This window comes from Brassica rapa, chromosome A09 (genome assembly GCF_000309985.2).
Source record: "Brassica rapa cultivar Chiifu-401-42 chromosome A09, CAAS_Brap_v3.01, whole genome shotgun sequence".
NCBI lineage: Eukaryota > Viridiplantae > Streptophyta > Magnoliopsida > Brassicales > Brassicaceae > Brassica > Brassica rapa.
This window is the reverse complement of record NC_024803.2, coordinates 8,321,051-8,344,600: the sequence shown is the minus strand read 5'-3', so window position 1 is coordinate 8,344,600 and position 23,550 is coordinate 8,321,051. Positions and strand designations below refer to the sequence as shown.

Sequence of the window (23,550 nt, the reverse complement as noted above, 5' to 3'; positions counted from 1 at the left end):
AATGTAAATCAATCTTAAAATATAAAATTATTAGTAAATAGAAAGTATAAGAAATAAAAATACACAATATAAAGAAAAATAAATAATAAGTAAATATATAATATAATCTCGAAAGATGACACATGGCATTAAAATATAGTTTTACATTTTAATATTACTTATTTTCGAAAATTATAAAGAATATGTAAACATACAGCATAAAAAAAATGTAAAAACTACATTAAACATATGTAAGATTACTATTTTTCACTTAAAAAAAGACGGCTTATCTCCATAATGTAACATTACCGTTTTATAAAGAAAACAAAAAACATTATATATAATTTTGAAAATAATAAATATATGTAAAACATACAACATAAAAATGGAAATACTACATTAAACATATGTAAGATTACCATTTTACATTTTTATTTTAAGAAAATAATATGTAAACATACAACATAAAAAATGAAAAAACTACATTAAACATATGTAAGATTACCATTTTTCACTAAAAAAAAGACGGCTTATCTCCATAATGTAACATTACTATTTTGTAAAAAAAAAATTATATATAATTTCGAAAATAATAAATAATATGTAAACATACAACATAAAAAATGGAAATACTACATTAAACATATGTAAAATTACCATTTTACATTTAAAAATAACAATAATATGTAAACATACAACATAAAAAAATGGAAAAACTACATTAAACATGTGTAAGATTACCATTGTTCACTAAAAAAACGGGTTATCTTCATAATGTAACATTAGAATTTTATTAAAAAAAAAAAACATAAATATAACTATTTGACTATTTGTCCAAGTTTTTTTTTTTTTTTTTTGACAGCAAGACATTCACAGACTCATGTTGACTCTGTAAACCAAATCGGTAACTCCGCATCCATATGAACGACGAAAGACGGTTGTTTCCTAGCACTACGTGCCAAGCTATCCGCCCTTTGGTTCTCTGTTCGGGGTACATGGATGATGTCTGAGTTGAGGAAACTTCTTCGTAAAAGCTTGATATCTTCCAGGTAGCTTCCAGGTACATGGATGATGTCCAAGTTCTTCTATTAAACATTGCCGTTTTACATTAAAAATAGAAAAATACGTAAAGATTTAAACATCTATCTTAAAATATAAAATATATACATTAACTAAATATAAAGTATAAGAAAAAGAAATACTCAATATATAGAAAAATAAATAATAAGTAAATATTATAAATATATAAATATACGAATTATATATACAATAATAAGTAAATGCACAATTATTAAAAAATGAAAAGAGTATATTAAATATTAAACATCTATCTTAAAATGTAAAATATAGATATTAAGTAAATAGAAAGTATTAGAAAAGAAAATACACAATTTAAAAAAATGGAAAAAATACATTAGTATTTAAACATCTATCTTAAAATGTAAATCAATCTTAAAATATAAAATTATTAGTAAATAGAAAGTATAAGAAATAGAAATACACAATATAAAGAAAAATAAATAATAAGTAATATATAATATAAGTGAATACCAAATTTAAAAAATGGGAAATTACATTAAGATTTAAAAATATATATTAAAATTTAAAATATAGATATTACGTAAATAGAAAGTATAACAAATAGAAATATACAATTTTAAAAATGGAAAACATACATTAAGATTTAAACATCTATCTAAAAATGTAAAATATAGATATTAAGTAAATTAAAAGTACAAGAAATGGAAATACATATACATGAAAATAAATAATAAGTAAATATATAATATATGAATTATATATGTAATAATAAGTAAATACACTTTTTTTTTTAAAAATGGAAAAAGTTCATCAAGCATTAAACATCTATCTTAAAATGTAAAATATATAATATAAGTAAATACACAATTTAAAAATGGAAAAAGTGCATTAATATTTAAATATCTACTTAAAAATATAAAATTTAGATATTACGTAAATAAAAATATAAGAAATGGAAATAAACATATTAAAAAATGGAAAAAGTACATTAAGATTTAAGCATCTATCTTAAAATGTACTTCTATCTTTAAATGGTAGTAAATTATATAAAAATGGAAATACCACATTAAACAAAAAAAAATGTATAGTTTTACATTAAGAAAGTCCCTATAAAACTCATTATTCCATCCACATCAACCTCACACTATTAAGCAAAATTTCAAAGCACTCGAGAAAAAAAATAGTTTCACTATCAACTCTTGCCGTCCCAGAAACCTTTAATGACATTGAATGATATTTTTTTATAACAACAAACTTTTTGTTAGGTGGATTCATTGTTGGGAAACCCGCAACTTCCAAAAGCCAAACTTATTCATGGGAATTGAATTGATTTTCATAGACTCAAAGGTATTCTTACAAATTTAAATTAATCTAATCTATAATTTTATTGTTAATATTCATACTAACTCTTTCATAATCAAACCATTTCAGTTGATAACCATTCAAGCGTTTATCTCGAAACACTTCCTTCCTCGCCGAATCAGGTATTGGTTCATGTTGGTTTAGTATTGTTTTTGGTTTACTAACCGGTTTAGGATGGTCTTATTGTAAATATAATTTAAGTTGGTTTAGCATATATTATGTTTAAAATAACTTAAATTAAATAATAATAATATTATGCTTCAAATATAATTTTAGAGAGTTTTCAAATATAGTTTACAAAACATTATAGGTGATGAATTTAATTTATTAAATTTGTTTATTACTTAAAACTAAGTTTTTTAAAAAACATACTGAGTTATAAATATCAATGATGGATTGGTGAGTATAACATGAAGACAAAAATATAACTATCTGATTTTCAAGATAAGAAATTCAGCTTTTATTCAGATACTCAATATATAATATCTTAAATTATGTTTTAAAAAATATACATAATTTATATATATAGATTAATCTTCCAAACTTAAACTATTATATTATATATGAATAATGTTTTTAAATAAAAATAATTTCTGATTTAAAATAAAAATAAAAACAACAAATGTTTATTTTCAAATAATGGATGTAATTTACATTATACTATCATTTAACAAGTATTAGATACGTTTTGATATATCATTATTTTCTATTCCCAGAAAACAATAAATTGTTAAACATCAATATCATCTAGGTTAAGTATACGAACAACAAAAATTCAAACATCACAAAAAATATTTACATAACCATTATAATACAATAATTTAATCAAAAATACAATTAAAAAAATATTAAAAAGAATAGTTATATACTTAATATTTGAAAATAAAAGATATTTTTGCTAAAATTGTACTTACCTGGCCAAGGAGATCGACCATCTTTTTACGGATCAATCGAATGTTGAGCATGTGGTCGATCCAAAAATACTCTGCAGCTTAATAAAATCTCTAAAACATTTATTCCAACACTCAAAAGATAGTTTTGCTAAATATGATAACTAAATAGCCAATAAAATTATAAAAAAATATTTAAATAGTAAAAAATATGTTAATTTAACGTGTTAAAATTTAAAAATAAATTTTAATTATGACATGCATTTTAACATTTATATAAATATAAATCATAGCCTAAATATAAATAATTTAACAACTTAAATTAGAAAAAAATAAAAATCCCGGGCGTAGCCCGGGTTAATCCCTAGTATAAAATAAAAGCAACGTCTACTCTCACTTTTCTTTCATCTAACCTGTTTTTAAACAGGAAAATAATTTTCATTCTTGGACCAAATCCAGACTTTCTGGTATCAAATTCAATTTTTTTTCCAAATGTAATCTCTTCTTTTGATTATTCATACGTGCTCCTTAATTTCTGACTTGTTGATTCACATGGTATAACATCATTTCCATTTTTACTGTCATAATAATTATATAAAATACTATTTTACTGTCTATTTATTTATGATAATATATATGTTTATGTGTTTAAGGTATTTTAGTTACAGTTGATATAAAATTTCGTTTTTAAACTATGAAATTAAATGTCAATTTAGAATCCACTTAAAATGGAGTTCAATTCTATTATAAAAATCAAATGATATCATGTTGTTTTTATAAATAAATTGATAATGATTTTAAACATCTAACTATACTAAAAGGCAAATACTAAGCCTTCTGAGATGGTCCACGTAGGACTAGAAATTCATCCAGTAAGAAATTAGCGTTCAGCCATGTCAGCAACGACTTGGTTCAAGTTGGGCTTCGGGTGTATTTTGCAACCCACTAAGTTCGGGCTTTTGTTTATTTTGGCCCACCTGTGTTGTGTTGTTACGGAGACGCAGAGACGGCGTAACCCAAATCCTTCTTCCCCTACCTTTCGACTTCCACCTCTTCCTTTCCCCTCCTCTGCAAATCCGTTTAGACAATTACTTCATCACTAATTGATCTAATCAAGACTTTGTTTCAACTCTTTCAATGGCTTCTTTTCACCTTCCTTTCAATTTTCCTATTTATATATCTCTTTTCTTAACTTATGTCTCCATTGAAATTATTCTCTCAGAAAAAAAAAACTCAAGACACTCAACCGATGGAACCCACCGGTAACTCCTCCGACTCCAGTGACCGCAAGACCGGCAAGAAGATCGTCGCCTCCTCTGCTACTGTGAAACCAAATGGGAAGTCCATCGCTTCCTCCGCGATTGCGACGACTGATGTTTCATCTCCTGTTCCGGTGAAACCAAACGTTGCTACCGATCTCTCCTCCGTGCATGCAGACCAAGTCATGTTATTCCGAGATGTCTCATTCGGCCCACGCGAAGCGGAATTGAGGTTTCGTCTGATTCACTTCTGGGAGGCTCGAAATCCACTCACGAAAACACTCATCGGACAAGAAATGCTTCTTATCGATGAAGAGGTCAGTCTCAAATTTTTTTTATTTTTTCTATAGGTTTAGTATTGCTCGATTGAGATGGTATCTATATTAATCGATGCTTTGATATTATCTACAGGGGACTGCTATTCAAGGTTTTGTTCCAGCCGGACGGGTCGGGACCTTTGATCTGACAGATGGGGTCGTGTATAAGCTGAAAAACTTCTTCGGGTCCAGAAGCAAAGTTCAATATCGAGTTGCTGATCATATCGCCACCGTCTCATTCACCTGGAATTCTGATTTAGCGGTTCTTGATAACCCTCCGGTCCCATTTCCAGAGGATAGGTTCAGGTTCCACGGCTATGAGGAGTTTAGGGCCAACTGCGACTCTAAGGGTGACCTTTATGGTAAGTCTATTGGATTACTGATGTTTTTTTGCTTAAATCTTTAGATATATTTGATCACCTCAAACGAGTATTAGTGTTGTACATTAATTGAAATATTTGAACAACTGATGAGCACTTTATAGTTACGTTTGATTTAGAAGTTTGATGTATGCGGATTTCTTTGATTTTATAACAGATTATGTTGGCCATATGAAGCTGGTGAATGGGCAGACTATCTCTGACCATATTGTTCTTGACGAGGTTGACATCTCAGAGAAGCGGCATATATGTGTTCATGTTCAGACACATGAGTAAGTTTGTCCATTTGTTAGACGTTTTCATTGTGAGTTGTCCTTAATATATACGGGATTGTTTCATTTTATGTAGTGGACCAGTGATGAAGCTCTACATATGGGACAAGGCTGCATCCGACTTCTGCCAGAAATTCAAATCTTATGGAGGCACCCCAAGCGTTCTGTTAGTCACCACTGTGAACCCCAAACACCTTGGAGGTTAGAATATCACTTATAAAACATCATGTTCATATCCATAACTTAGCTGTCGTATCACAAATTTAACTGTATTAGGTCTTTTTATTTTTATTAGCTGAGACAGAGATTATATTATGGATAGTCATCTTTATTCATACTTTTTAACAGGAACACTCGCTCTCACTACAATGTCATCATCTCGAGTGTTCATGGATGCTGATGTCCAGCCTAGCAAAGATTATCTTGAATGGTATTCATTTGAGAGCTCGGTTATTTTCATGCAAATTTTGCTTTGTCATTTTACACGATTTCATTTCTAACATAATTTTGGCTTCCTTTTTTCCTCAGGTTGAGCTCTAACTCGGACATTGCTAATAGGGTTGCTGCTGAGGTCGTTACCAAGCCTGAGACAGTGACTCTAGGGGAGATATTCTCTTACATCAAGCAGGAAGGTTCTAAGGTATATAAGAGTTGTTCTGTTTTTTTTTAAACATTCATTTCCATGCTCCTGATTATTGATGAAGATTGTTTTTTTTTATACCATGAAGGTTGCTTGGTTTGAATGCACAGCAACTATCGATGATGTTGTCCAGGGTTCTGCCTGGTATTACGTTTCTTGCGGAGGATGTAATAGTAAGGCAGTAAAAGGGCCTACCTCTCTGATTTGTAACAGCAAGAAATGTGGGAAAAGGGAAGTTACAGGCGTTCCTCAGTAAGTGTTGTATACAAATTTTCTTTTTCGTTTTGTCAGTACTAATAGTTAATCTTCTTTCATTGCAGGTACCTCACAAAGATCTCTGTTTATGATGAGAGTGAGCAAGCAGTTTTTGTTGTACTTGGTGATGCTGGCAAAGAGTTGACCGGGAAGCATGCGTCAGAATTAGTTGCCAGTTACTTTGAGGTAATTTCATACCTGACTATTCATAGCGTGATATTTGAAGTAATACCTATTTGATTTTGATTTTTTTTAACGTTAGTCCAATGCTGGTGTGGATGCTGACCATTGTGTGCCGGTGCCGCAAGCTCTACTTGATGCAATAGGGCAGAAGCGCAGATTCATTGTGAAGGTTTCCGACCATAACTTGACAGGCAAGACTCAAACCCTGACTGTCACCAAGATACTCCCGCCAGAAGCTCCACAGCCCATAGAACACTTGGAAGAAAAGGCTAATCCTTCAAAAGGCTTCGAAGATGCTGCGGGTGATATGGTTAGGAAAGCATCTGAGCGTCTTGAGTCAGGAGAAGCCAAGCGCCCCAAGAGTGGCTAAATCAGCTTCAGACTATTCTCTCATGCAGTGATTGTTATTGCTGCGTTTAATTTCTGTTTTTACGTTTACCTAAAGACTATGCTTTCTTTCGTTTCAAATATCAGACTTTGGTTCATTAGAGACTACTCCACTCACTTCATGCATGCTGAGTGGTCGTATTCTTTATTTCATGTTTGAGTGAAGACTTTGTTTTTTCTTTGTTTAAAATTTTGCTTTTGTTAGATATTTGCATTCAGTTTGATAATGACTTGAGTTGTTGGCATCATTGGAATTCATAATAATTACTAGCTTTGTAAAACATTTATAGACTATTTTGTATTATAACTGATGTAAACTGAAATATATGAACCATCATAATATGCTATGAATTATGATTGATGAATTATGATTGGTGTGTAAGATATTAGAGACAAAATGCATGTATACTTATTTTGAGACTGTACATATTAGTTTGTGTAATTTTTTTGATGACCAAGATTAGTTTTGTATAATTATATTTTATTTTGTTCAACCATAACTTTTTACCTCCGCTTTTTGCTTCGAATCGACCAACAAAAAAAAATCTTAGTATCATCTCCATCTTAATATCATCTCCAAATATATAAGAAGGAAACATGTTTTTATTAAGAATTTCCTAAATATAATATAATATCGCTCGATATATAATAAATTAATAAGGATAATGTATTCAAAGTAACAAAAGAAGAAAACATAATATTTGTCATTGGTGATTGAAGACGTAAATTTAGATCCGAATAAACTCTGTTTTAAAATAAGAAAAGTTTTTTTACATTGGCCTATAACAATAATTATTGCCTATTTACATAGAAAACAATGTAAAAATAAATTATATAGTAATAAAGTATATTATAAAAATTAAATAATACAGAAATAAAATATTAAACATGATTTGAATAATAAGTATAAAAAATGTGATGTTAAGATTAATAATATATTTTCAAACTAACCAAAATATGTAAAAAATATATATTTTGGATGATAACTAAAGTTTAACAATTTTTAATTCATTTCACATGTGTTCATCATCCCATACATATTTTAGATGATAAAAACAATAAATTGCAAGTTTTATTCATTTCTAATTTAAATTACTATTTATATTTTTATAAATAGATATAATATTGTAATATAAATATTAAATACAATGCTATTTGTATAAACCCGGGCGTAGCCCGGGCAAAATCTCTAGTGTAGATAAATCATGTATCTTTAATTGTAACTGAATAAAAAAAAAAATCTTGTCTAGTTTAAGTCTTATGGAGTTGATTTAATCTTATCTAGTTTAATGCATGAATACAAATAAGTTGTCTAATAAGTCAAAGTAAACAATTTCATCCCAAATTTATAGTACTTTCATTCGCACTTAAAAATAATATCACATACAGTAAAACTTAGATTCATATGCATGCATGCATACACTGATACACATGTTTTCTTACATGCAACTTGAACCTTGCCCAAAAGCTTGGGCTATTATATTCCATCATATTATGTATATATAGATACTTTGTGAAAGAAGAGTAGAGTTAATGAAGCTCCTTATTTTAGCTATGAATAACTAAGTTGGATTAAGGTCTTCCTTTCCCTGGCTCGTGATCTTGATTGGCTCCAGTTCTTGCGTAGTCAAGGTGTAACTCCACAAGTTCCCTCTCCTTTATTTCATTACCCTCCTTAATACCCTATTGTATCAAATATTAAAATGAATCAAATAGCAACTTATAAACCGCATACACGAATCATAGTATAATACTATAATATAATATTTTGAGACATATTATTGTATAATTTAAAATGGAAAACCAAATAAATTTTACCGTATTTGATCTGAGATTCATGATATGACGAAGGGTAGCGTCTGAAACATCAGTGGAGGTGATAGCCAAAATAAGAACAATGAAAACTGCTAACCTCTTTGCATGAGAGCTCATATTGATGTCTTTGTTCGATCTTAAACTACTTGAGATTTTGAAGACAAAGTGTGGGATCATATAGAGACAAATGAGATGAGTTATATAGAAGGGAGTGGAGACATAGTGATGAAAGTTGTTTTTCAATTTGGAAACATAATCAAAAGCTATGTATACCTTTAATATATATAAATATTATTTATTAATCTTATTATATAAATGTTAAAATTCCCTTTTATCAAAAATGAATGAGACATATTATCAAAGTCAACTACATGCACTAGGGACCCTCTTTTGTCACCTCTCTTCATCATATCTCAGTTTGGTTTACTTTTCTCCTAACTTAACAAAATCCATATGAAAGTATATAGATGTACACATAACATATGTTATTCATTTTGCGTGTATACATGATATCCATATTGACATAGCGTTGCTTCACATCTGTCTCCAAATCTCATGACTAATAGTTCAATCAATTCAAAAATATAATTCTTGTTTATCTAAACTCTTGTCACACGCGAAACTTTTTTTTTGAGAGCAACCACGTGAAACTCTATACTTTGTTTTCATACTTGGGGTATTAAGTGGTTTCGGTTATATGATCTTTGATTTAAACTAATGTTTAAATCAGTTTAAATCAAAGATCATATAACCGAAACCACTTAATATCCCAAGTATGAAAACAAAGTATAGAGTTTCACGTGGTTGCTCTAAAAAAAAGTCTCTCTCTCTAACCCTCTCTCTCTCTAACACCCTCTCAGAATCTCTTTTCGATCTTGCCTCCGGCGGCCGCTTTCCCTATTCGCCGTCGGAGGGCCTCTCATCTCTTTTCTCCTTTTATTTTGCTCTAACTTTCCTCTCTCACCCGCCTCCGATATGTGGTCGTTTCTGAAGCATGAACGTTCGCTGGCGGAGGAGCCTAGGCCGAATCTGGTGGGTGCTTCGTCCCTCTGGTGACACTGCAAGGAGGATGTGGCGACGGTGGGAGGTTGGAGTCGGTTTTTGGGTAGGGTTTCGTCTGGTCTCGATTTTCTCCTTTTGTAGATCTACGACGAAACTCCTAGATTGGCGGCGCGTGGTTTCGACTGGTGGCTCCTCCGTCTCGGATCTGTTCTTTACCGGGTTTTCTTGTCTACGTTTCCCCGGCGGAATGGCACGGCGGCGCGTGATTCTCCTGCGCGCGAAGCGTCTTGACGTTAGGGTTTCTCGCGGCTCAAACTGCAGTAGGTACGGCGAGGTCTTCTTCAATGGCGCGTCTGAGACTTGGCCGGGTTCGTCGTGTGGCGTCTCCGGTCGCTTCTCGCTTGATGTGTGCGCCTGCGGCATAGGTTTCAAGACGGAGTCGTCAATGGCTTCAACTCTACCCGTGATCGTGGTGCTTCCTCCTTGTCCACCTCTAGCCTCGGCGCTTCTTCCGGTATCACCTCAGTCCCTCTCTCGGCTGCGCTTCTTTGTCTTATACTTTGGTTCCGGTTTGCAAGCCGGTCAGTACCCTGGTTCTCATGGTCTGTCTAAGTCCGACTAGATTTTCCTTGCCGTGGGGTCTGCGGCTCAGGCGGAGTCTCGGGTTACCTTGGTTGAGCTCGACTTCCCAGCACTAGAGTCAGTCGTCTTCGTTCTGCCTCCTAGTGGTTCGGCTCTTCCGGCTTGTCTGAGGATGGGGTGTGCGTGTGTGGAGTTTGCTGCTGCTTTTCAGCCATTTTGTATAGGTTTTTGGCGTGTAGCAGCGTCGTGGCTGTCCGTCCCAATAAAAAACTTGATCTTGTGTTGGTGGGTGTGCTAGGCCTCTGGCTTGGCTGTCTTCGTGATGGCGGATACTCAGGAAGTCTTCTTCAGACTGTTCTTGGTTGGGCCAATCTTAAAGAGCAGATCATCGGGGAGGGCCAAAATTACCGGGTTCTGTTTTTCGGTTTAACTGTGGCTCAGCTTTTTGCGGCAAGCGGTAAATGCGGATTGGTTGAAGTCTCTCGCAAGTGGTCCGGTTGGTTGTGTCTATCCCTGCTCGCTTAGATTGAGATGTTGTTTAGATTTTATTTTTATTTGATCTGCTTCTTGTTGCCATTGTACTTCTGTCAAAAACTTAAAATTAGTAATAATATCTTAACATTTTTATCAAAACAAAATCTTTGATTTAAACTCTAGTATATATTGAAAACCATGATATCACCACATAGATCATATATTTTAGAGAAAAAGACTAGAATAGCACTAAACCAAGTTTATGTTCCCAAAGTAGCACTCAAGGCTTAAAGTCACAAAATATGTTTCATTAAAGAGGTAAATATACACTTATACCCCTTGGGTTAATTAATCCAAACCTTAGGGTTTAGAGTTAAAGGGTGGGGTTTTGGAATTATGGTTTAAAATTTTATAAAAAAAAATACTAAAATAAAAAATAAAAATTTTAAAAACAGTTTCAAAAAGTATTTTTAAATTATAAAAAGAAAATTTGAAAAAAAAAATAAAAAAAAAAAAAAAAAATTATAAAAATTTCGAATCTGAAAACATATAATCTGAAACTATAAAAAAAATTCTTTTTTCATTTTATTTATTTTTTATTTTATTTATTTTTATTTATTTTTGTTTGTTTATTTAATTTTAAACCAAGGGTATTAGGGATATTTTACCCTTTAATGAATGTCATTTTTGTGACTTTCTCCTTCTAGTGCTATTTTTGAGACATAAACTTCAAAGGTGCTATTACTGACAATTGCCCTATATTTTATACATATAATTGTGTAATGTATATAGATGGACTAATATTAATGTATAGTGTATTTACCTTTTTGTATAAATATATGCTGGTGGCAGTCATATATAATGTAATAATGAAGAAGAGCACCATATATATTATTCCAAATAAAAGTTGAGTGATTCATATCTCTTTCAAGACCTTTACCAAACCCATAAAGCCATAAATATTCGTTTTTCTGGCACCCAGCACTCATCGCATATGCTACAATTTTCTTAGAGCAAATACTCCGTGATTTTATTCTTAAAAATTTATTCGATCTTATCAATTAAAAAGAAGAGAATGGATATTAGGCAACAAAACGAGTTATTGATATATAGCTATGGTTGGACCATAAAATTTACAGCACTGGGTTTAAGAAAATAAAGGACACAACCAAGTTCCATAATAAACTCTCTGATTAAGCCAGTTGGTTTAGAAGGGCCCATTAAGGTTCCAGATAGGCCCATCAAGCCCTAAGATGGTTCGCCCTTCCCTTCATTTCTCATCTGAGAGCGAGAATCAAAATCAGAAGAAAACAGTGTGCGGCGATGACGGAAGTTGCGAGCTCGGTGGTGTATGAAGTGCTGGGAAGCAGAGCGAAGGATGTGGACGAGCCAATCATGGAGTACATCATCAATGTCCTGGCCGACGAGGATTTCGACTTCGGCGAGGAAGGTGAGGGTGCCGTTGATGCCGTCGGTGACCTCCTCGTCGCTGCTGAATGCGTCTCCGATTTCGACGAGTGCCGATTGGTAAGCAATCAGCAGAATCCGTACTGACTATGCTTGTGACCTTAGGATCTTCGTTGAAATGTTTTCAGAATTAGTTAGTAGGTCGTTGCTTTTGAATCATATCTGAAATGCTGTGGGGGAATTGGGATTATGTAGGTTTGTAGCAAACTTGCGGATAAGTTTGGGAAGCATGGATTGATGAAGCCTACACCAACTGTTAGGAGTCTCGCCATGCCTGTGCGGATGAACGATGGCATGGACGACGGTCCTGTTAAGAAGAAGAAGCCTGAGCCCACTGATGGTCCTTTGCTCTCTGAGCGTGACAAAGCTAAGATCGAGAGGAGAAAGAAGAAGGATGATCGCCAAAGAGAAGTACTATTTGATTCTATTTTTTTTCTTTTGATTCTTTTTGTTTGTTATGTTCCTTTGATGATTGACCTACTGGTTTCTTGTTTATACAGGTTCAATATCAACAGCATGTTGCTGAAATGGAAGCTGTTAAAGCAGGGATGCCTACTGTTAGTGTTAATCATGACACTGGTGGTGGCTCTACTGTCAGAGATATCCATATGGATAACTTCAATGTCTCTGTTGGTGGCCGTGATCTCATTGTCGACGGATCTATCACCCTCTCTTTTGGACGCCACTATGGTCGGTTTCTTCTTTATTTCTTTTAACGTTCTGTTTTAATCCAAGTACTGGGTGCTTACAAATGAGTACTTGTTTTCTTTGGATTATTACTTTACAGGCCTTGTTGGACGTAATGGTACCGGAAAAACAACCTTTTTGAGGTATATGGCTATGCATGCCATCGCGGGTATTCCTGCTAACTGCCAGATTTTGCATGTCGAGCAAGAAGTTGTTGGTGACAACACCACAGCCTTGCAATGTGTTCTTAACACTGATATTGAAAGAGCCAAGCTGTTGGAAGAAGAAACTCAAATACTCGCTAAGCAGGTTAGCTACAAGCTTCTTATACTAGTAGAGGAGTCATTGCCTCTTGGTTTTATCATTTTGACTCGTTTGTGTCCTTTTTCCCCGGTTTCATCTGTCTTTGGTTGTAATGTTGTCTATGCTTTTGGTTATCTGAAGAGGGACCTGGAGGTGGAAGAACCCACAGCTAAGGATGGAGTCCCTACCAAAGATACAGCTGAAGGAGATCTTATGTCTCAAAGGCTTGAAGAAATATACAAACGGCTCGATGCAATTGATGCTTATACTGCTGAGGCTCGGGCAGCTAGTATCCTTGCTGTAAGTTTCCCATTACCATTAAACAGTTTTTGCATGTGCTTTTGTTGCTCTCAACATCTAACTTGCAGTCGTTGTCTCTATGATATTTTCAGGGGCTCAGTTTCACTCCAGAAATGCAGAAGAAATCTACAAATACCTTTTCAGGAGGTTGGAGGATGCGAATTGCGCTTGCTCGTGCTCTATTCATAGAGCCTGATTTGTTGTTGCTTGATGAACCTACGGTGTGTTTTCTTTATGAGCTTCTCATATTAACATAATCTATTTCTTTTTAATTCAAGTTTCTGAATTTCCTATCCTCTGTTTTGGTAGAACCATCTTGATCTCCATGCTGTCTTGTGGTTGGAAACATATCTAACGAAGTGGCCTAAAACATTTATCGTCGTTTCACATGCTAGGGAATTCTTGAACACGGTACTTTCCTCTCTCTCCCTTGATCTTCATGCAGTCAATATCTCTGGACAATGGACATACGTGTAATGCTTGTTTTTGGCTGCAGGTGGTCACGGACATCATCCATTTGCAAAACCAAAAACTTAGTACCTATAAGGGAAACTATGATACTTTCGAAAGAACACGGGACGAAAATGTGAAGAATCAGCAAAAAGCTTTTGAATCAAGTGAACGTTCACGGGCACATATGCAGGTTTCTTTTCTTTTTCTTCTCAATGATATTGATATCATATATTCTGCTTTCAACTCGTCTATGTTTAGTAGTCTTCCTGCGTAGGGATATCAATTTAATATTTATTTTTTCTGTGCAGGCGTTCATTGATAAATTTCGTTTTAATGCGAAGAGGGCGTCACTTGTTCAGTCAAGAATCAAGGTCTCAACAGCTACAACTATTTATTTGATTATATATGTTGTTGGCCTGTCAGTGGTGCACTAATATTATTGTTTCTATTACCCAGGCAATTGACCGGCTGGCCCATGTGGATCAAGTTATTAATGATCCTGAGTAAGTGAAACGCCTCTTATAGATATATTGAAATTTGGAATGATGCTATACTCTCGTATTGAATAAAATTGCTGCAGTAGCATTCGATGCTTGCTCTCAGCTCCAATCTTATATACATTAACCTCTTGTTTTCCTTGTGCAGCTACAAATTTGAATTCCCAACTCCTGACGATAAGCCTGGACCCCCTATTATCAGTTTCAGGTTTGAATCTGTCACAAACTTCTTTAATTGTGGTATGGGGAGGATCCAGATGATAGATTTTCTTACTCGTTTATTCTCTTTTACAGTGATGCATCATTTGGCTACCCTGGTGGTCCGTTGTTGTTTAGGAACCTGAATTTCGGAATAGATCTGGATAGCCGTATTGCAAGTAAGAAAGCTCCCCCCTCCCTCAATTATGAGATCTCACAGATGATACATGTTTATAATTATTAATCTTTCATCTGTCGTTGTGTGGATATCATTATTTTGAGCATTAAAGAACGTGTAGAACTTCTGAACTTAATTTTCGAGGCTCTTACTAGCATTTAAAGCTCTATATGTGGTTTTCTTCTCATCGTTTTGCAGTGGTGGGAGCGAATGGTATCGGTAAATCAACTATTCTCAAACTTATTTCTGGGGAACTGCAGCCAAGCTCTGGAACAGTTTTCCGTTCTGCTAAGGTATGGCAGAAGGCTTCTCTTTCTCTTATCTGAACAACAAATTTGGGATGACCCTTTCTTATTCTCCAGTTATGGTGACCTCTTCTATGTTTAAGGATTTGGATTGGTTTCTCTGCTCTGTTAATGCTAAACATGTCGGTGGCTCTAATATGATGTATTGATATGTCCTTTTGACAGGTTAGAGTTGCAGTCTTTAGTCAGCACCATGTGGATGGGCTAGACCTTTCTTCGAATCCTCTTCTATATATGATGCGCTGCTACCCTGTAAGTTCACAAACCCGTTAGATCCCTCTTCTTTACTTGTTTCAGTTAGCAGGACATCATATTCAAGTTACAAAGGACTCATATATATATATATAAGCAATAGTTACTGTTTGTCTTCTTCTTACGGGGACAAATCTAGTTTGAATCAAAATATAGACACACCTTGGGTTATGAATATGTCAGTAACTGGTTTGTGGATTGAATGGGGGCAGGGAGTACCGGAACAAAAGCTGAGAAGTCATCTGGGTTCTCTTGGGGTCACTGGAAATCTGGCACTTCAGCCAATGTACACTTTATCAGGTGGTCAGAAAAGCAGAGTGGCATTTGCCAAGATCACATTCAAGAAACCGCACTTGCTATTGCTTGATGAGCCCTCCAATCATCTTGTAAGCCATATTCTTCTTGTTAATAAATAAGAAGCAAAGGATTTGCTATAAACTAATGTAATAATAATGTGTCAGGATCTGGATGCTGTGGAAGCTTTGATTCAAGGACTTGTCCTATTCCAAGGCGGTATTTGCATGGTAACAACAACAATAACTCGTGTATCAAGTCCCTTGTCTTCTTATTAGGGGCAAGATTAAAAAACTAATGTGTGTGTGTGTGTGTGGTTGTGGTGCATAGGTGAGTCACGACGAGCATCTGATTTCGGGAAGCGTGGATGAGCTGTGGGTTGTGTCAGACGGCAGGATTGCACCATTCCATGGAACCTTCCATGACTACAAGAAACTTCTCCAATCTTCTTCTTAAGTTTTTTCTCTCTAAACCTCAGTTTCATTCCTTGCTGGCCTTTTTCTCGTGTGGATTTTGTTGAAAATCAAAAAATTGAATTTTGAAATCAGTTTATACTTTAAAAGGAAATTATTAATAGTATCCAAAAACCTAATAATAATGTGTGTTTATGCTGTCTTCAATTCTCCAGTTCTCGTATAGAATTCTTAGACTTATTGTTTACTTTCTGAATTCATATTGTGGAATACAAAACTATAATACAGAGCAATTGAAATGCATAATCAAAATATACCTTTAGGTAAATTTATAGTAATGTTTTCTAGTTATATTTTGTCTACTAACAAATTATTAAAATTATTATTTTCTTTATTGTAAATGACTGGCAAATTGAATTTTAACGTAATTTTAAAACAGTGGTTAAACACTTAAACGGGATTAAAAAAATATGTCAATTAAAGAAAACAAATATAAATTGGACACAATGCATTTTCTATTGAAATCATTCAATTGAACGGGATTACGAAGATGGGCCAATGGGCCTGTTTCAGGCTTATTTCGTTAGTTAGTGTTTTTTTTTTCCTTTTGTGTGCAACCGCCAGTTGGCGTCTAAGCGTTTCTATCAAAACGTTTCACAATAAAACGTTTTGATAGAAACGATTGAACAACAAACATTTTAATTTTATGCTTTTCTTTCTCTCTATCTCTCTTTCCTCCCTTTCTTTTCGGATTCTTCGTTTCGATTGGTTTGGTGTCAAAGTAAATTAAATTGATAAAGCCTCGAATCGAAACTTGTTCTTTCGATAGCGGAACCAACCCTAATTCATGGATCGATTAGAAGAAACCCTAATTTCAGAAGAGGAGGAGGAGGAAGAAGAAGATGTCGATTTCAATCCTCTTCTAAAAGAAACCCCTTCCCGTGAAGCTTCTTCCAGTTTGAGCTCTGACGTCGAAACTCTCGACGCTGAGCCTGTCAATAGCATCATTACTCAAAGCTTAAGCAACGGCGTCAGGGAAGAAGAAGCTAAGGAGGAAATCGCGGTGGTGCAAGCCGAATCAACAACCCCCAAGGTCTCTCCACCGCAAGGATCGAAGGAAGAAGAAGATGACGCAATCTGCAAGCGAACTAGAGCTCGGTACTCCCTCGAGAGTTTCACTCTCGACGATCTCGAGGCTTTCCTTCAGGAGACTGACGACGAGGACGACATTCCAAACGTTGATGATCAGGAGGAGTACCGCAAGTTTCTCGCCGCCGTTTTACACGGCGGCGACGCCCCCGAGGTTCACTCCGTGCACGATGATGACGAGGATAACGATCTAGACTTCGAGATTGAGCTCGAGGAAGCGCTGGAGACTGACGACGACGAACCTATACCTGAAAAGGCCACAACTGATGACGTCACCAAGCAAAGGCGTGTGACTAGGCAGAAGAGAAAACAAACCATCTCTAGAATCGATGATTCTCCTGAGCAGCAGGCTGCGAGATTGTTACGCCCTATCTTGCCCGTTGTACAGCCTGTGAGGATGTTGCTTCCTGCTGCTCCTGAATCGCTTGCTGTTAACAGCAAAGGAATTGGCTTCACTCAGTCCCAGATTGGAGAGTTGCATTGTTTGATCCAAGATCACCTTCAGCTTCTCATCCAGGTTTACTCTCTTTGTGCACTTGATTATTCACGCCAACAGATTGGTGCCCAGGTTCAAGGACTTATCTCTGAGATGATCCAACAACACCAAGGATATGTTTCACGTCGAAGTCATCTTGTTGTCTCTGGTTCCGCATCATCTGTGCTGAATACTGTGAATCTAGCTGGCAGATATCTAACTGATGTTTCTAGCGGTATGGTGAAAGATGGTCTGCTATATCTCTATATGTTTTTTTTTTGCTATATAATTGTCTTTGTTATTGAACCATTGTAGCTGTTCAAGACTATCGAAGGTGTCAAGTGGAATCCGGTTTTGATGCTTTGTCTCAAAGAGTGCCATTATTTCCACTCCCTCTCCAGCATATCAGCAGTCCTCCTTCTATGTCGTTATCACATCAGCAGCAGACTAAGAAGACGTTAGCTGCTACAATCGTTGAATCGGCCAAAAAGGAATCTGTTGCCTTGGTCCATAAGGATATCGCCAAGTTAGCTAAAACGTTTCTGCCTTTGTTCAAAGTATCACTATATCCCCACAAGCCACCTGCTGCAGCTGTTAGCAATCGTTTCCTTTTCACTGACGCTGAGGATGAGTGAGTTCTTTTTCCTTTCCTCTTTGCTCTAATCTAGTTTGAAAATTGATCCGTTGTGCTGCTGCTTGTATGAAGATTGTTGGCTCTTGGAATTATGGAATATAACTCAGACTGGAAGGCAATAAAGCAGCGCTTTCTTCCATGTAAAGGCGAGCATCAGGTAATCATCACTGAGTTTCTGTAGATTTCGGAAAAAAAATTTGGGGGTCTAAACGTAACTGTATTGAATTTGATGTACTTCATGATCTGCATGTCCATGTGGTTTGATAGGGTGTTCATCAGCCAGGCACGTGATCAAGGAATGAAAGACTTGTCTCTTCTAATACATTCCACTTTTATTTGATTCAGATTCATATTAGGCAAAAAAACCGGAGATCATCTAAAGCGCCAGATAATCCAATTAAGGTCTGTTATACTCTTGATATGGTTATCACCTTTCTATTTGTATTCTTATCTGTCTGCATGTCGGTTCCCTAAAGTCAGTGGCCTGAACTTGTTTGTCGACAAGTAAGCACTGTGAAACCATATAACATATAAATACATTATGCAAATCAACATTACATGCTTAAGACAGATCCAGACGGATGCCTAATAATGATATGTAGTTGATTATGTTCCAACCTCAGTTTCAAGGTTATACTGGATTTTGTCCTTACTGGTGTGTGTGTGTTTGTTTTGCCACTGACAGGCAGTTTTGAGGATGAAAAGCTCTCCCCTGACCCCGCAAGAGATAGAACGTATAGAAGAGGTAATTTGACAAGCTCACCCTTTTAGAAATCGTAAAATTTCAATGCTGAGTATAAATTTGAATGCTCAGGGACTTAGGTATTTCAAATTTGATTGGATCTCGGTGTGGAAATTCATTGTGCCTTATCGAGACCCATCCACACTGCCAAGGCAATGGCGCACTGCCCTTGGAATCCAGAAGTCGTATAAGCTCGACGATGTCAAAAAGGAGAAGCGGCGATTATCTGATTCAAAGAAAAGAATGTCCAGAGAGCAGCCGGCATCTACAAAAGAGGTATGTATTTCTTGGCTACCCCTCATAAAAAATGTAGTTTACCTTAACTCACTTTTCTCGCCTACATGTGGCAGGACCGTCATGGTGCTTCTAAGGCCAATGAAAATCATGTTGGACATGAATTGGTGGAAAATTCAGGTGACACATACCTTCATGAAGGATTTTTAGCAGACTGGAGGCCTGGCATGCCAACTCTCTTTTGTTCTACATCTATGCACTCCTTTGGCAATGCAAAGAATGTTCCCCGCAATCAGCCAGTACAAATATGTACTGGTGAAGGGTCTAAAACTGCGCAAATTCTCACAGATACGCGGATGCTGGCACCCGGTACCTCAAGAGCACCGATAATTATGCATTCATATCATCGTGCTCGTAAACTACGCAACAGAAGTGTAGTGAGACTAGCCCCTGATTTACCTCCACTTAACCTTCCATCTTCGGTCCGTGTTATCTCACAGTCTGCTTTTGCGAAGAATCAGTCTGTAACATCCTCCAAAATATGTACCACTAAAGATGGCATGTCTAGTGATTCTGGGAAGGGAGTTTTGGGTACGGAGCCTCCGTGCCTCTCAGCTGACGGAGATAGCAATGGCCCCCCTTGCGAGAAAGATTTGCCTGCAGAGAGCTCCTCTGGGATGGGCGAGACGGACAATGACTCAGATCTTCAAATGCATCCTTTATTGTTCCGGACCCCTGAGCATGGACAAATTTCATGTTACCCTTCAAACAGAGACAAAGGAGGTTCTAGTGCCTTTAGTTTCTTTTCTGACAATCGACCTCAGCTGCTGAGTCTTTTCAACAGTCCGAGGCAAACCAATCACTCAGCTGATCAGTTTCAGAAAAAAGCATCATCAAATGATCACGAGGGAGCACTGGGGGACAGCTGTTTTCATCCTCTTCTTCAAAGAACTGAGTGTGAAACGAGTTATCTTACTAGTGGGCGTGGGAACTTAGACACAAATATTGGCAAGAAACGCAAATTATGTCAGGATACTTCTAGTGCTGTCGAGGAGACTTGTATCCCTGGTGCTGCTCGTAATGATGCCAGCCTGAAATCTGTCAGTTCTAACAAGCATGCTAAAAATGTGAACTCAGATATCAATCTAAGTCCGAGATCTTCTAAAGTAAAAGATCGTGGTAGTGTCTCAGCAGCAAATATTTCAGAATTTCCAGACAATTCTATGATTCAACGTGAAGATGGCTCTGAAATGCCTGGATCAACTGCTACTAGTGATAGATGCATTGACGAGATGGGTGATCAATCTAATCTAGGTATAGTGATGGAACAGGAGGAATTAAGTGATTCTGACGAAGAGACGATGGAAGAAGAACATGTCGAGTTTGAGTGTGAAGAGATGGCTGACTCAGAAGGGGAAGAGGGCTCTGAGTGCGAAGAAATCATTGAAATGCAAGATAAGGTAAGTTGTAGTTATTTATTCAGTTATCTACGGTGTGCCTCAGGGAGCAGCATTCTTGTTTGGTAATTTAGTTTCCCATAACTTAGGGCCTTGTCAGCTAAAGGATTAAAGCATGTATTGATCCTAATTTTCAGTAGTTTTGTAGATGTTCTTTTTGTTGCGTAGTTATGTGGCTTGTGGATAGTTTTGGTGATGCATGAACTTTTCCGTCTGCAGGATAACAGAAGCTCTGCAGTAGAAGTGGCTTCAACAGATGTCGGTTCTGGCAAAGAACTAGGCAGAGATTCTCCAAGCAGTCCTTGGTTAAGTCTGGATCCCAGTAGCCGTCCCTCATGTAGTAAGGTTAGGGACACAGGGAAGACAGAACCAGCAGATAAAACGAACATGACACAATTTGGTTCTAGTAGATCACGCAGAAAGAGGACACCAATAAAGAGCAGAGATGCAGAATCCAAGGAAGACGTAGGTGTTGCTCGGTTGAGACTGGGTCCTCTTTCGCCCTCCCTTCAGTGAAGAAACCAAGGAAGTGTGTCGGAGAGGCAGAAACAAGTCCAAGTGTATTGCATGTCAAGCAAGAAGTAGTTGATGGCAACACGACAGCCTTACATTGTGTTTTTAACACTGATATTGAAACAGCCATGCTGTTGGAAGAAGAAACTCAAATACCGGCCAAGCAGGTTAACTACAAGCTGATCTTACTAATAATTGGAGTCATTGCGTGCCGATATTAGCGTTGTCTCGTTTTAGTTTTGTGCCTCTTTTTTCGGTTTCATCAAACTTTGGTGGTAATGTTGACTATTGTTTTTGTTATCTGAAGAGAGATAGAATCCACAACTTAGGATGAAACGCCTACCCAAGATACAGCTGAAGGAGATCTGATGTCACAAAGGCTTGAAGAAATATACAAAAGGCTTGATGCGATTGATGCTTATACTGCTGAGGATCGGGCAGTTAGTATCCATCCTTGCTGTAAGAAGCTCCTTACCATTAAACATATTCTGCTACTCTCTTAGGATATTTGTTTCTCATGATAGCATAGATATAAAGAAAGATGTGCATATCTGGATACAAGTCGTGACCCATCATGACAAAATGCCAATAAAAAGCTAGATTTGGATGTTATCTTCTGTTAAAATCTTTGCATGTGCTTTTGTTGCTTTCAACATCTAACTTGCAAACGTTGTCTTTATGATATTTTCAGGGGCTCAGTTTCACTCCAGAAACACAGAAGAAATCTATAAACAGAGGACGGAGGATGTGAATTTGTTGTTGCTTGATGAACCTACGGTGTGTTTGCTTTATGAGCTTCTCCAGTTAGCAAAATCTGTTTTCAGCTTAAATTTCAAATTTCTGAGATTCCTTTCCTCTGTATTGGCAGAACCATCTTGAGATTCCAAGCCTGCCAGCAGTGGTACTCATGTGGAGCAAGTTATTAAGGATCCTGAGAAAGTGAATCCCTCTTATAGATGTATTGAATGATGCTATAGTCTCTGGTATTGGATAAAATTGCTACAGTATCATTCTACGCCTGCTCTCAGCTCCAATCTTTGACACATTAACCTCTTCTCTTTTATTGTACAGCTATAAAGATCCACCCTCGAGAGTCTAACCGAGAAGAAATCGTCATAAATATTGAATTCCCAACTGCTGACTATCATCAGTTTCAGGTTTGTCACCATCTGTGTGAATCAGACACAAACTTCTCTGGTTTTGATATGAAAGATTTTTTGAACTCGGTTGATTCTTTTCTACAGTGATGCATCTTCTCTCTACCCTGGTGGTCCGTTATCGTCTAGGAACCTGAATTTCAGAATAGATCTGGGTATAGAGCTGTCAAATGGTCCGTCCATGGCCCAATTGGGCATGACCATTTGGACCATTTCAGTTTTGGGCAGTAATGGGTGGTCCATATTGGACAATGGTCCAACAAATGTCTAAGACCAATAGAGACCATGTCCAAATGGGCATGCCCATGGACACCCAATAATATTTATAATTATTTTTTAATTATTAGTTTAGATTTTATTTTTAAAATTTTGAAATTATGTTTACTTTCCAAAATTATAAAAGTAATTTTTTTCTTATCAAAACTGTAAAACTATGTTTTCCTCTCAAAATCGAAAAAGTTTCATTTTTCCGCAAAAACCGAAAAATCGCGTTTTTCTGCCAAAACCAATATTTTTTTATTTTTCCGTCAAAACCGAGAAATTACGTTTTTCTGCCAAAATCAAAAAAATTACGTTTTCCTGCCAAACCCGAGAAATTACATTTTCTCGCCAAAACCGAGAAATTGTGTTTTTTCCGCCAAAACCGGAAAATTGCGTTTTCTCGCCAAAACCGAGAAATTGCGTTTTCCCGCCAAAACCGAGAAATTGTGTTTTCCCGCCAAAACCGAGAAATTGTATTTTCCCGCCAAAATCTGAGAAATTACATTTTTCCGCCAAAACCGAAAAATTGTATTTTCCCGTCAAAATCCAAGAAATTGCGTTTTCCGCCAAAATCGAAAAATTGTGTGTTTCTCGCTAAAACCGCAAATTTGCATTTTCCCGCTAAAACCGAGAAATTATGTTTTTCCGCCAAAATCTGAGAAATTGCGTTTTCCCGCCAAAACCGAGAAATTGTGTGTGTTTCCGCCAAAACCGAAAAATTAAATTTTCTCGCCAAATTTATG

The 23,550-nt window shown here is 36.0% G+C and overlaps 3 protein-coding genes across 3 annotated transcripts; all 3 read left to right on the top strand.

The window, feature by feature from the left end:
- The first annotated feature begins 3,473 nt into the window (after nt 1-3,473).
- LOC117128030 lies at nt 3,474-7,941 on the top strand. Its single transcript, XM_033279450.1, has 9 exons — nt 3,474-4,848; nt 4,943-5,210; nt 5,386-5,500; nt 5,577-5,701; nt 5,849-5,930; nt 6,029-6,140; nt 6,229-6,392; nt 6,461-6,581; nt 6,658-7,941. Exons 1-9 carry the CDS (start codon nt 4,468-4,470, stop codon nt 6,946-6,948), a joined length of 1,659 nt encoding a protein of 552 aa, XP_033135341.1. The 5' UTR covers nt 3,474-4,467; the 3' UTR covers nt 6,949-7,941.
- A 4,152-nt stretch (nt 7,942-12,093) lies between these two features.
- Nucleotides 12,094-16,387, top strand: LOC103838171 (ABC transporter F family member 3). The gene is made up of 17 exons (XM_009114591.3): nt 12,094-12,365; nt 12,501-12,716; nt 12,806-12,995; nt 13,093-13,301; nt 13,437-13,595; nt 13,688-13,816; nt 13,905-14,006; nt 14,092-14,238; nt 14,357-14,419; nt 14,505-14,551; nt 14,694-14,753; nt 14,840-14,922; nt 15,120-15,214; nt 15,392-15,478; nt 15,691-15,864; nt 15,940-16,002; nt 16,103-16,387. Exons 1-17 carry the CDS (start codon nt 12,162-12,164, stop codon nt 16,226-16,228), a joined length of 2,154 nt encoding a protein of 717 aa, XP_009112839.1. The 5' UTR covers nt 12,094-12,161; the 3' UTR covers nt 16,229-16,387.
- Nucleotides 16,388-16,627: 240 nt separating this feature from the next.
- Nucleotides 16,628-23,191, top strand: LOC103838173. The gene is given in 14 exon segments (XM_009114593.3): nt 16,628-18,044; nt 18,125-18,440; nt 18,516-18,600; nt 18,789-18,845; nt 19,129-19,188; nt 19,258-19,461; nt 19,536-20,879; nt 21,096-21,374; nt 21,377-21,556; nt 21,697-21,848; nt 22,081-22,166; nt 22,258-22,372; nt 22,461-22,546; nt 22,634-23,191. Coding segments are annotated over 10 exon segments (3,564 nt in total). The 5' UTR covers nt 16,628-17,032; the 3' UTR covers nt 21,724-21,848; nt 22,081-22,166; nt 22,258-22,372; nt 22,461-22,546; nt 22,634-23,191.
- Nucleotides 23,192-23,550: the final 359 nt, after the last annotated feature.